The sequence below is a fragment of the Furipterus horrens genome, unplaced genomic scaffold (genome assembly GCF_987537825.1).
Source record: "Furipterus horrens unplaced genomic scaffold, mFurHor1.1.pri manual_scaffold_1, whole genome shotgun sequence".
NCBI classification, from domain to species: Eukaryota; Metazoa; Chordata; class Mammalia; order Chiroptera; family Furipteridae; genus Furipterus; species Furipterus horrens.
In genome coordinates this window covers 161358370-161373062 of record NW_028327171.1, presented here as the reverse complement: position 1 = coordinate 161373062, position 14693 = coordinate 161358370, and the positions used below count along the sequence as shown (strand labels likewise).

The following is a 14693-nucleotide window of genomic DNA, read 5'->3' as shown; positions in this document are numbered from 1 at the left end:
ATAAAATTTTAGTGCCTGTGCAATATCATGTCTTCTGGATGTACCAAAAATGTTTAAACAATTCTCTTAATATAAAACATGTATGCTACTTTCAATGTTTCAATGTATTATATACAATGCTACAATAGATTTCCTTTTGTCTAGAAACCTATCGTTTGTTTAAGATAAGAAAGCAAAAGCATGTGAATTTCTTGATGTATTTTGCTACTCACATATTTCCATCAACAGTATGACAGTGAAACAGATACGCAATAAAATATCTTTGCTGATTAGATACATATAAAATTATAATATTTTATTCCCATGCCTTTGAATGCTGAAGATGTTTTTATGTGTTTATTAGCTGTTTATATTTCTTTCTTATGCAAGTTATTCTTCCATTATTTTAGCCCATTTTTTATTGCAGTCTTATTGTTATTAATTTGTGGATGTCCTTAAATAAAAGGCTAATAAAATAACCCTTTACTGTCATCTATTAAGTAATGACTTAAGTAATAGACTATCTGTTTATAGTTTATGATATTCTATACCTTCATATCTCATATTTTAAATTATATTTATTTTATAATAATAAGATATGTTTTCAGGAAATTTATAGGCTGCTGAAAAACACCAAGAAGGCAATAAATTAAATCTACAAATAACCACCCAGACACATGAATGTTTATAGAAGCTTTAATCATAATTGCCAAAACTTAAAGCAACTAAGATGTTCTTCAATAGATGAATGGATAAATCAAGTGTGGTACATCCAGACAACATAATATTTTCCAGCAGAAAAAATAAGGGGCTATCAAGCCATAAAAAACACATGGAGCAACCAATGCATATAAGTAAATGAAAGAAGCCAATCTGAGAAAGCTACATACTATATGACTCCAAGTATATTACATTGTGGGAAAGGCAACATTATGGAGACAATAAAAGGAGCAGCGATTGCCAGGGGTTAGGGTGGAAGGAGGAGGAATGAATAGATGGAGCACAAAGGACATTTAGGGCAGTGAAAATAATACTATAATGATGGATACATGTCATCATACATTTGTCTCACCACATAGAATGTACATCAAGAGTGAACCCTAAGGTAAACTATGTTGTGTCAATGTAGGTTCATCAATTGTAACAAATGTGGCCTTTTAGTGGGAGATACTGATAATGAGGGAAACTATGCACACATGACATAGGGAATATATGGGAAATCTCTGTACTTTCTTCTAAGTTTTATACTGTGATATGTAATTCTGTAACTTAATTGAACCAGAGGGTTTGAGTCATTACCATCTATGTTAATAAAGTCATAAGAGTGTCTCAGTTAGTCAGGAAGAGCAGGGAGAATAGATGAACAATAAACTTAGGATAGATCTCTAAGGAGTCATCTGAGCAAAAGTAAAACATCAAGCCCTGGCTGGTGCTCAGTGTACTGAGCACAGGCCTGCCAACTAAAGTGTCGTTGGTTTGATTTCCAGTCAGGGCACATGCCTGGGTTGCAGGCCAGGTCCCCAGTTGGGGGCACACAAAAGGCAACCACACACTGGTGTTTTTCTCCCTCTCTTTCTCCCTTCCCCTTGCTCTATAAATAAATAAATAAATAAATAAATAAATAAATAAATAAATAATCTTTTGTAAAAAAGTAAAACATCAAGAACTTCTGTGGACATGTTATTTAGCCTATAAAGTATTGTTCTCAATTAGTTGACTCCTCTCATTTATATCATATTTGATTTTGTGATTTGTGACTTTCTGCAAGAACAGAGAAAGGAGAGCCTGTGAAAGGGGCTTTTATATAAGGGTATATAAGGTGTGAAACAAACCAAGAAGGAGGGGTGTCACAACAGCCCTGGGATTGAAAGGAAAATGAAGTTAACAGAGTCAAATACCACGAGAAAGTCAGTAAAGATAAGGACTGCAGGTCATCTGTGACTTTAGAGAGAGTATGCTCTATTAAATGGGGTTAGAAATCAGATCGCATTGTGCTGAGGAGTGACGGAATCTTAGAAATTGGAGATAATGCTTGCAGACTGCTGCTATGGAGAGTTTGAATGAGTTGGAGAGGAGAGAAATTGAATGGTAGGGGCAGTGAAACCTAGTGAAGAGAGAGGTCAGTTGGTTTTTGTTTGTTGATTTACTTTTTTTGGTTAGAAGTTTGAAGAATGTGTATAGGTTGAAGAAAAAGGGCCATCAAAGAAGAAAAAGTTGATCATAAAGGACAGAAAGAAACATAATGAATGGCAAAACTCTCGGCATTAGTGATAGGGAATAAAATCAAACACAGCCTTTGCCTCTAGTAGCAGGAAGGACTCCTGATCCTTTAAGATTAGAAAGAAAGAAAGAATGTTGATAGATGTAGACTTTGGTATTGGAGAGGATTGCAACGATGCACAAACAGTTTCCACACAATGACCTCAATTTTCTTGTTAAAATAGCAGGCACACTGATAGTGAATGGGAGAGACTGTACAGATAAAATGGAGCGATAAACCTTTGAAATTGTAGCTGACCACAGTTGGAGGGAAAGGATCAGTGAATGCTATTGAGGGGCTAACTCAGATTAGAAAACTCTCAATCCACAGAGTGGTATAATTGGCTCCTGTAGCATTCAGTGTGCCTGGGAGTGAGAAAAGATTCAGCATAGCTTGGATTCAAGATCACATGTATAATGTAAGGACGGACAGGCTGTAGAAATGTAAAGGCTCGTGTCCAAACTAAATTCTGAGCAATACCTGGAGAACATGAAAAGATCCAAGTTTTATTGAATTTGAAGAAAACATGAGAGGAAAAAGTATTAATTTCATTTGTAACCTAACATAATTCCTGACTTACTCTTATGTTTTTATTTTATTTTAATCTTTTCCTAAGTTTCTCACTGATTTTATATTCACTCTTATTTTAAGACACATTTTAGATACAAGGTTAGGAATAAGCAAATAAAAGGAAACTAAAAACATACAGATGGTTAAACAAAGATGAGTTTCAATTTAACAAGGGAGTCTGGAACTTATAGGGTTTCAGCTGAGTTCTGAGAGCAAGATGCTACAGGTTGTTAGGAGGTGGTTGATATGGGGTGGCCATTTATTAAGATTGTGGAAGTTACAGTTTAATGGTGGTCTCATCTGGAAATAGTTTGTCTTGAAGGGACATTGGGTAATATCTGAAAACATTTTTGGTTTTCACAACTGGAAATTGGAATAGTACTGGCATGTAGTGTCAGGGATGCCGCTAAACACCCTACAATGCACAGGAATATCAACAGTGCTCAGGTTGAGAAACCTGGATTAGACAAATTATTAAAAAGATGGAAAAATGAGAATGGCCTGAAATTATCTGGAGAACCATGGAGAAAAGGTAGAGAAGAAGAAACTACCCAGCGAATCAGTGTTCAGGTGATGTGAGATTCAAAGGTGTGTATTTGTGGGTGATAGTTTGTGAGAGAATGGAAGAGTCATTGTTTGGAAGAGTCCAGGGGAAACTGGATTAGCAGTACAAATTTTCAAATGATTCCTGGGTTTAGCTTTTTGTCAAGCAAATATAGGGAGAAAGAAGCTAAGAGAACTTAAGGGGAAGCATATGCATTTGAAAAGTCATTCTTAAGTTACCATTACACAAGAGTTTCTATTCTTTCCTCCAAAGTTTCCAGATGAACACAATAATATTGGCTTAGAAGGAATCTATCTCTGACATAGTGGCAGGACTTAAGAAGTCTTTTTCTCCATAACCTTTGTCCACACCCCTGAATCTCTTATTTTTATTTTCTTTTGGTTTTTCCTAAATAGACAAGAGCAGTTGCCTTCCTTTGAACAACCTTTAGAGCTGACCATTTCTTCTGTCTACAACATGTAAAAAATATGCTCTGCTTTGGTTTAATTAGAGATACACCCTATCTCTAAACAATGGTAAACTTTACTTTGTACTTCTTTTAATACTCCATTACTGGACATTTATTTCCTTTAGATAATATACTGCCTTTTGGAAGATTGAAGGAGTTGCAATGTTTAATGGGTTTTGAGACCTCCTAATCCAAGTTGTGTTTATTTGGATGACTACATATTTCTTTCATATTGACTTATTAACAATGGAAAATAATTGATTTAGCAAATTCTTCTGTTACCAAATGGGCTAAATCTTTCAATTCTATTCAGTACAGTCAATACTGAATGATTTTTTTTTTAAATTTTATTTACTGGCTTTTAGAGAGAGGGAAAGGGAAGGAGAAAGAGAGGGACAGAAACATCAATGTGTGGTTGCCTCTCATGCGCCCCCAACTGGGGACCTGGCCTACAACCCAGGCATATACCCTGACTGGGAATAGAACCAGTGACTCTTTGGTTCACAGGCCAGTGCTCAATCCACTGAGCCATACCAGCCAGGGGAAGGCTAAATGCCTTTTAAGGTAATATCGATTTTATGTGACGAGAGACTTCTGCTAAAAATGGAGGCATAGGTAAACACAGCTCACTTCCTCAACCAACCACAGCAAAAATTACAACAGAACTACAGAACAACTATTACCTGGAATCATCAGAAAATTGAGCTATATGGAAGTCTGATAACCAAGGAATTAAAGAAGTTACATTCATTCTGATGGGAATTGGGGCAGAGATATGGAGATATGGAATGGGCAGTCCCAGGAAGGAGGGATCCCAGCCTCACGCCAGACCACCTAACCCAGGGTTCCAGTGCCAGGAAGACAAGTCCCCATAACTTCTTGTGTGAAAACTAGTAGAGGTTGGGGCAGCAGAAGAAACTATGGGATTCTTTGACATTTCCTTTTAAAGGGTCTGCAACAGACTTAGGACTTATGCAGACTCACTCCCTCTGGGCTCAGGTACTGACTGGGGCAGCAGCTTGAAGGGTACCAGCAGCATATGGGGAGAAACTGAAGTGTCTCACATCAGGGTGAATACCAGGAGACAGCTTCCCCCCAGACAAAATTTCAGAGGCCAGGTAGCAGCCATTATGCCTTTTCTGAGCTCTCCCCAACACAGAGCCACAGACCTGCAGCATCTTATCTGAGACTTCATCAACTTAGTTCACATGGGTTGCCCCACAGAGGTGATTATCTAGGGCTCTGCCCCATCCAGCTTACAGGTGTGCTTTTCTACATTAGGCCACACTGCTAAGACAGGGAGTCAAAGCAACTCTGCCTAATACATAGAAACAAGAACAATGAAAGAACAGAACAAAACTCCAGAAAAATAACTAAACAAAATGGAAATAAGCAATCCATCATATGTAGAGTTCAAAACACTGGTTATTAAGATGTTTAAGAAACTCACTGGGTACTTCAACAGCATAAAAAGAGCCAGGCAGAAATAAATATTGCACTAAGTGAAAAAGAAAAATTTACAGGGAATGAATAGTGGAGTGGATGGAGTTGAGAATCAAATCAATGATTTGGAACACAATGATGAAAAATAATTCAATCAGAACAGCAAGAAGAAAAAAAATCCAAAAAAAAAATGAGAATAGAGTAAGGGGGCTCTAGGACAACTTCAAATGTACCAGCATTTGAATCATATGGGTGCTGGAAGGAGAAGAGAAAGAGCAAGAAATTGAAAACTTATTTGAACGAATAATGAAAGGAAACTTCCCTAATTTAGTGAAGAAATTAGACATACAAGTGTGGCAAGCACAGAGTCCCAAACAAGTGGGACTCAAAGAGAACCATACCAAGACACATCACAATTCAAATGCCAAAGGTTAAAGATAAAGAGAGAATCTTAAAAGCATCAAGAGAAAAGCAGACAGTTACCTACAAAGGAGTTCCCATAAGACTGTCAGCTGATTTTTTGAAAGAAACTTTGCAGGCTAGAAGGGACTAGCAAGAAGTATTCAAAGTGATGAAAAGCAAGGACCTACAACCAAGATTACTCTATCCAGCAAAGCTATCATTTAGAATGGAAGGGCAGATAAAGTTCTTCCCAGACAAGGTAAAGCTAAAGGAGTTCATCATCATCAAGCCCTTATTATATGAAATGTTAAAGGGACTTACTTAAGAAACAGAAGATCAAAACTATGAACAGAAAATGACAACAAACTCACAACTATCAACAATTGAATCTAAAAAACAAAAACAAAAAACAAACTAAGCAAACAACCAGAATAGAAATAGAATCATTGGCTGAAGATTATTTGGAGGGTTATCAGCTGGGACAGGGAAGGGGGAGAATTGGGAAAAAGTTGCAGGAATTAAGAAGTACAAATTGGTAGGTACAGAAATGGTAGAGGGATGTAAAGAACAGCATAGGAAATGGAGTAGCCAAAGACGTTACATGCATGACCCATGGACGTGAACTAAGAGGGGGATTGCTGGATGGAATGGGGGATATGAGGTGGAAGGGGGCAAAAGGGGAAAATTAGGAAAGCTGTAATAGCATAATCAATAAAATATGTTTTAGAAGAATAAATAAAAATGTAAAGTAGTCTTGAGACCAAAAAATGTTTATGTGGTGAGTTTATCTATAGTTTAGATGGGCTGCAAAATATCAGCAGGGTTGTCTGGGTCATAAACACCTTCACACTCCTGTGCTCAGCAGCTCATGTTTCACAGAAAAATTTCAATCAGATAATCATCAAAAGAAACCTGATAACTCATTTCTTGATGATCACAAACAGATTTATTTAACTTCCAAATCTCCATATACCTTCTAGGAAGTCAAGTATGCAAAGAAAGACATTTATCCTTAAAAAAAAAAAAAGTGTACCATGTAAATAAGAGTATTTAAATACTCTTCTGTCTTCAATTTCAATACTCATTGCTTTCTTAAAATGATAATTGATGATAAAGCCAAATATATATATATACATAGAAAGACTTCTAGCACCATGTATCATCTATATGCATTCTCAGTGATCCTTAACTACTTTAGGTTTATAATATTTGATTTAAAAAAATGAATTGATTCCTTCTTTCCATACCCAGGTGAATAGCTATAGTCTTTACTCTTTTAGTAAGTGAATGGACTAATCCACATTCAATTGTATGTTTTTTTAATGCAAATATTTTAACTATATTTCATGTACATATAGTAAATATATTACCATTTAAAAATGTCTTTTTATGGTAAAATTGAGAAATCACACACCAGTTATTATTTTACATATATAAACAACATTCACCATAACAAATGACGATGTAGATACTTACCAAAGTATTATATTTCATCACACTTGTTTTTATTTGGCACTATGTGGGCTAAAGTAATATCTATTTTTTTAGTGTAAAGTATGCAGTACTAAACCATAAGGCTTATTTTAAAACTTCACTCCTCCTTACACTCTATATTCTTTTTCCTGTTTTCTCTTTCTTCATAGCACTATCACCACTAACATAATGCATAACTAACTTTGGGGTGTTTGTGCCTATGTCTTTCTACTGCTTAGAATGTAATTTGCCCTAAGGCCAGGTTATTGGTATCTTTTATTCAATGCTGTAGCTCCCATGACATAATAGGCACTTGATAAATACTTCCTTAATGATTGTGGTTCTATATATTAATTTAACCACTTGTCTGATGGCACAATTTAAGCAAGGAGTGTCTTCATTGACTTTTCAAAAAAAGAACTCTACTGTTTTTAATTATTTGACTTGTTTTAACTTTTTAAGATACCACCTTTTAAAACCCTTTTCACAAGAAGCACAGTGCTGGGTAATTCCATTTCAAGTAGAGTCTGGGTTCCCACTCCATTGCAGATCTCTACTCATCCAGCTACTGTGTGTATATGGATTTCTTAGGTGTTTGTAGCATTCAATTCCTTTCAAATTTACGTGGCATTCTAGGTCACTAGAAAACTAATTTAACTTTTTGGTGAGCTTAATAAAGAAGTTGAATGTACTACAATAAAAAATACTAAGCAATGCTCACTTTTGTTCTTTTCATAGGTGGTTATGCATAAGTGTTTTCTACAACATTAAATTGGCAGTTGTGGCAAAAAAAAAAGTTTCTTTTCTAGAATCTCATATTACTTACTTGAGTTGTGCTTGAAGAGCTACTTTAATAAAAGGTCAGTTGTAAAGGTCAGTTGTGGGTTGTAATGGAGCAACACTCTACTGGTATAAACTCTCAGTATTATAGGCTAATAAAAGCCATAATATAAAAAGGGAAAAATCCCCAAATTATTCCCGTAGGGCTTTAGAATTCATTGCATGCCCTTTTAAATCAAGCTTGTCCTTTTAATTAAGTGTTTCTTGTGTTAACAATAAAATTAATATCTGAGTAACGTATGGTTGGACAATTCTTGAAAACAGGAACCATATCTCATTCATTTTGAAACAACAAAAGCAGTTAGATTATTGCCTTGCCAGACAAATTTGAATGAATACATCCTTGGGTCTGCAATAAAAAAGGTTCACACACCAAAGAGAAACTTGATTAATGCAATCAAAATAAAAGGTCATCAATATTTTCATCTAAAATAATGAATATTTTGATATTTGGTCTCACAATATAAAGAAGTCAGAAATCATCCACTTTCCCAAGTTATCTCATTAGAGTGAACCATTTTAACCTAAATTATAATTTAAACTTCAAATGACCATTTGACATTAGTGTATTATAATTAGCTATTTAATAAGAGGATGCTTATTTTGCTTTTCTTTTTCAGAAAACTTAGAAAAGGTCTTTAAATATTCTTTTGTCCATTCATAGTGTCATCTTATTACAGGCACATTTTTAACAAAATTTCTTTGACTGTACTGTGGGAAAGTCAGGAAATGTGATTCAAAGAATTTAGAAGAATTGATGATTACTATTTTTCTAAGCTATGTTTGTATATGTGTGTATGTTATAGACAAACAAAATAAGGGAATATAATAATAATATTATAGGGATGGCTAATTTATTTCTTGTTATGTAATAAGTGCTACCCTTTAAAAAAGTGAAGCAAAGTATAATTCGGTTTTCTACTAAAACAATATTTTCTTTTATCCACCCCCAGTTGAACTCAACAAAACATTTATAGTATAATGAAATTTTTTAAACTTTTGAGGAAATTTTGTTAAAACATTTATTTTAAATAAGAATATTTTCCTTATTATATAATTACACATTAGCAATAAAAACTTGGAATAGTTCTAAAGTTATATCTCAGATCTGTAAAAGTATGAAAATAATTATGTAAATAATAATGTATGAACTGCTAACCTTGAGGTCTCATGAACTCCAGTATCTTCCTGAAGACTCTATGCCTCCGAAAACATCTTTTCAATCTGTTGATATCTCCTTATTTTTTCCTTAAAAAAAAATTTGTTTCAGTGTTACATAAGGTAGTATTTTCAAAGAGTAGAGCTGACTGAAAAGTATAAATATGATGCAAAGAGAAATCAATAGAAATCTTGAAATATAAATAAGGCATCAAATATAGAACTGAATAATTGCACCATATATAACTTAGTGCAGAAAGAATATCCATTCTAGAAGAATGTTGTAAATTTCTAATAATTCATAATCATTTTCATTCATTTATTTTCCTGTTATTTAATCAAGTATTTCTATGAACTAAAAATTAAAGTCCTTCCATCTTATTCATCAGCAGTCCAGTAGATTTTGGTAACTTTCTAATCTCTAGAAGGCTCATATCTTCAAGAAACACAGGAAAGTCAGGAAAATCAACCAAAATGTTATAGCTAGGTGACAATCACAATGAATATTTACTACATTTTTTGGTTTAGTTAAATAACTTAGTTCTAAAATTAACTCAAATATTTATATATTCAGGTGTTAAGATAACTTAGACTTTAAGAAAATAATTTAAACAAAAATTGTTAACATAAAACATGAAATAAGAAAAATTTTGTTTTTACAATTACAATGCCATAATTCAAAAGGATTAGTGCAATAATTGAAAGAGGTGAGGAAAACCTGGTATTAATTACACACTTTTGTTTTCCCAGACTAAAATGTTTATAATCACCTTTTCTAAAGAATTAATGAACTTCCCATTCTAATATATTAGGTTATGTCCGTACACAATGTAAAAAATTTCCTAAAAATTTACGTAGCAAACTTTGGAAAGTGTGGTTCATTTAATGTGTTTCTACAATACCCAGAAATGAACTATCACTGATCAAAGCCAATAAGAATAGCTGGTGTAGAAGTACCATACATGGGCTACTTGAATGAAGACATAAAGAGTCTGGGAAAGAAACGTAAGCTGATGTCATGCGAGCATAATTAAATATCAAAAAACTTCAAGAAAAAAATATTGTCTCAGGAAGACTACGTTTCCAGGAGCCTCTTTCTCTTTTTAAACTTCAGGTGTATTTATGTAGATATGTATAGATACATGGATTTAGAACAAACTAGAATATCTGGTACAACAGTAGCACAGTGTTATCAAATTGTGGTTGGACGTGTAGAGCTAATAGAAGTTACTGAGCCCAGTTCCATTCTTTTCAATATCTAAAACTCTTCTGAGAACTTTACCTTTGAATGATGCCATGACAAAGACCACTGAAGCAATAACTTATATCTCTTGTCGCACTCATTTTGAACAATAGTTCAGCATATAACTTTTGTGTCTTCTCTGTTAATGATACATATTGTGAGATAGCCAAATCAAGCAATTAAAAATCAACAAGCAAGCATGCCAGTAGATAGCTTTACCTGTTCATAATGTGTCTGTTAAATACAAACTTAAAAATATTATTTACAATTAAAGTAAACTACTAAAAATGCTTCATTAAATGTTTACAAATGTCACTTATAACCTCAAGTCGCATTTATTGTTAATGAAAAATAATTCCATATTATTTAAATGTCATTTTTACAATCATTTTCATCCCAAAATAAGTTTCTGCTGCTATAAAAAGGTGTGGAAATTGCTTTCTAGTTCAGTTTCCCTATTTTGCAAATATGAAAACTGACTATATTTGTGACATGTAGCTAAATATAAAGAAAATTAAGATCTTGACAATCTATTGTTGAAAGCATAATCATATTTTACAACTAACTAAATAAAAAAACTTAAGGCATTTAAGGTAGTCTATTGAGGGAAGCAAAAATGTTAAGAAATTTAGCGATCTAAATTTATATATTTCTACTTTACCTATAATTTAGGCAGAGGCAAAGGACCATTGGTGTTGGAAAAGGAAGGGACTCAAACTCTGACCTGTTTCAAGATCAACGACATAAAACATTTTTGATAGACAGAACTTACCCTACCTGAGGCCAGTCAAGCCCCTGGTAAGGATTCCATCACAAAGGAAAAAGAATTCTGAAAGAACAGTCATAGTTAAGTTCAAAGAGAAGTTCTGAAAGAACAAGTCATAGCGAAGTTGCAAGTATTGGGGATACAAAGATTGATGTTAGTTCTGGGCACAGTGTACAGTAGTTGACACTCAAAACTGTCCCAGTTCAGTACCTTGGTTTGTGGATGTGACTTGGGGATACTGTGAAACTGTGTGAGGAAGGGTGTGTGCACACATGTGAGAGACAATCTAAAGTGTTGTGGTGCTAAGATCTCTAAGTCAACAGAGGCACCTTTGCTTCTTTTCAGCTCATCAACATTTCTTCTCATGTCCTCTCTTAGTTTATAATACTGCTTTAAGAAAATTGGAAGAACCATGATTCAATATCCTCTTCTTACTATTCTATCTTGTATTTCCTTGATATTTGTATCCATACAGTCAGCTTTCAATCCTGTTGTAATGGAGAAACTGTTCTTTCTCCAACATAAGATTAACCCCCCCCCCCCTTTCCTTAAGCCTTGGATTCCATTTCCTCTCACCAATTTAGGTCTTTGTCACTTCAATTATTCCCTTTCTCTCCTGCACTGTCAATTTTTCTTTGTATTACTGAACAATTCCCATCCATCTGCAAATACGTTGTAATGTCTCCCAACTTAAAATTTTTTCCTTGACATCAATTTCTTATCTCGCTATCACCTTATTTTTCCACTTCTTTTTTTATTTTAATTTTAATTTTTGATTTCAGAAAGAGGGGAAGAGAGGAGAAAGAGAAGGAAAGAAACATCAGTGTGAGAGAGAAACATCGATTGGTTGCCTTCCTCATGCACCCTGACCAGGGACTGAATCTGCAACCCAGGCATGTGCCCTGACTGTGAATCGAACCAGCAACTTTTTGGTTTGTGGGATGATGCCCAACCCACTGAGCTACACTGGTTAGGGCTCCTCTCCATTTTATAGCAACTTCCCCAAAGAGGGCATTCTCCATTTCTCGGATAAAATTCTATATTGAACTCCTCCAAATTAGCTTTATTTTCACAACTCCACTGAAATTGTATTATTAAGGTTAACAGTGAAATTGTGTATTGCCAAATTCAATGGTAAATTTTTAGTCCTTATCTTCCTTAATGTCTCAAGAGAGTTTGACTCAAATTGCTCTTATTTTCTTGAAAACAATTTGTTTTTTACTTGGCTTCTAGGATGCTGTGCATGAGGCAGGCTTGTCTTCTACCACATTTGCTGCCCTTTCTCAACCTCCTTGCCTCATTTCTTCCATTCTTACTGACCCATAAATAGTTTAGTGGACTGAGGTCTGAGACTTCTCTATCTGACTCGCTTAGGAAAGCAGATCTTAGGTCTTTAAACAGCACCATTTTTTTATGAGTCCCAAATTTATATCTCTAGTCTGAACCTCTTCTCTGAGCTTTAGAATCTTACCTGCACTACGTACTTTACAGCTCCATTTGAGTGACTACTAAGCTTTACACATTTAACACATCAAAACAAAATAATAATAATAAAATTAAAGGAAGGAAGAGAGGGAGGGAGGGAGGGAGGGATGAAATTACATAACCCAGATCTCCTCTTCTATCTCAGTCTTTTCTGTTTTTCTAAATGGCATCACTGTTTACCCAATGACTCATATGAAAAACCTAGCTCCTTGAGAAATGGCTTATTCTAGGATTGTATCTTTTGGTGATGGAAAGTAAGGGAAAAAAGAAAAAAAAGATAGACTTTGGCATGTCAAAAGGACACAAGAACTCCTCAAAATACTCTCAATGGTCAAAGTTGAAATAATTTAAGCAATAAGAATTAATGATAGCATTGGATTATAATCCAAAAAATCAGAATAAATATTCATGAGTCTATACTGGTATAAATAAATAAATAAATGAGATGTAAGCAGCAAAGCTTCCTTACAAAAGACTTCCAAATAATACATGTATGTAGATACTCTCCCCTCCTCGAGAAGTGGAGCTTTATCTTCAATGTCCACCTTAAATGTAAGCTGTATTTAGTAAGCTGCTTCCAAAGAATAAATTATGGGAAAAGAAAAATAATAATGTTACAGTGGAGGAAGCTGGCAGATATCATCTTAATTAAACGACTAATATTATTATCACCAGTGCTGCATCATGCTCATAGTCATATCATCTACTACCAGATATGATTTAAAACAAAAGGACCCTTCTCTTCTGTAGTACTCTTGCTTCGGATCTATAACTCAAGCCTAGTCATGAGAAAATACCAGCAAAAATAAATTTGAGGAACAGTCTAACTATGCTTTTCAAAAAAGTTATGGTCATTAAAAGGAAAGACTGAGAATCTGCCAGAAGTCAAAGAAACTAAGGAGACATGACTAAATTTGATATGAAATCCTTATTTAGTCTTTAGGATAGAAAAAGGATGTTTGTGGATAAACTATGAAATCTGAAGTCTGTGGTTTGGTTAGAGGTAAGTACTATATACCAATGTTAAATTCTTTGTTTGGGCAAATGTACCATGGTTATGTAACATGTTAACTCTGGGGGAAGCTGAGCAAGGGTCTTTGGGAATTAACTCTGCTATTTTTGCAACTTTTCCATTAATCTAAAATCCTTGCAAAACAGGAAGGGGGGAGGGAGAGAAGGGGGATAAGTAAGGAAAGGGTTTAGTCAAGGAACGTGTATAAATGACTCATGGACATGGACAATGGGGAGGGATTGTGGGAGAAGGGATGGGACAGGTGGGGGGGGCAAGGGGGAAAAAAATGGGACAACTGTAATTGAAAACCCAAAAAATAAAAAATAATACGCCCCCCCCCCAAAAAAAAAACTACAAAACAAAACCTCAGGCCAGATTTGGCTTATGGAACTGTAGTTTGCTGACACCTGGTCTAGACAGTCCACATAATAAAAAATCAAGCCCTGGTTTATAGTATTTGCTGATTTCTATGATGCAGACATTCCCACCATGGCTAAGTTCAAGCTACCAATGTAATGCCACTAAATAGATTGGAAAGAGCTGTGCGGTAGTACATTATTACATACTTATACCACACAGATTACAATTGGTGTCAGTAACCCCGAGAGCATAATTACTAATAAAATGAAAAATAAAAAATAAAATAAAATCCTTGCAAAACAGAAGTTTAGCTTAAAAAGCCTATGAATTATTTATCTTTAGCTCTTTCTCTTAAACCTCACATCCAAACTAAAAGGACCTTCTATCAGCTCTACTAAATCTGACCGCTTTTCATCAAGTCCCCACATCTCTCACTAACAGACAGACACCTCTAACTTAGTCTCTTTTTCTATTTTCGTTGTCGAGCTCCTTGCTGTATCTCACACTTGCTCTTCTTTCTAGAGACCTCCTTCAATTCCAGATATTGCATGGCTCATTCTCTGACTTCATCAGGTCCTTACCACAACAGCATCTCCTTGGAGGGGTCTCTTATGACCATCTTATTTAAAATAGGCATTCCCAGCCCTGGCTGGGTAGTTCAGCTGTTTAGAGCATCATCACAATATGCC

General features: G+C 34.7%; 1 protein-coding gene across 1 annotated transcript in view; it reads right to left on the bottom strand.

Moving 5' to 3' along the window:
• Positions 1-14693, bottom strand: part of CSRNP3 (cysteine and serine rich nuclear protein 3) — a 189613-nt gene that overhangs the window by 135552 nt on the left and 39368 nt on the right. The window contains exon 3 of the mRNA XM_090267774.1: positions 9140-9228. Coding sequence (XP_090123900.1) covers positions 9140-9152 — 13 coding nt within the window. The 5' untranslated portion in view covers positions 9153-9228. The remainder of the gene's footprint in view (positions 1-9139; positions 9229-14693) is intronic.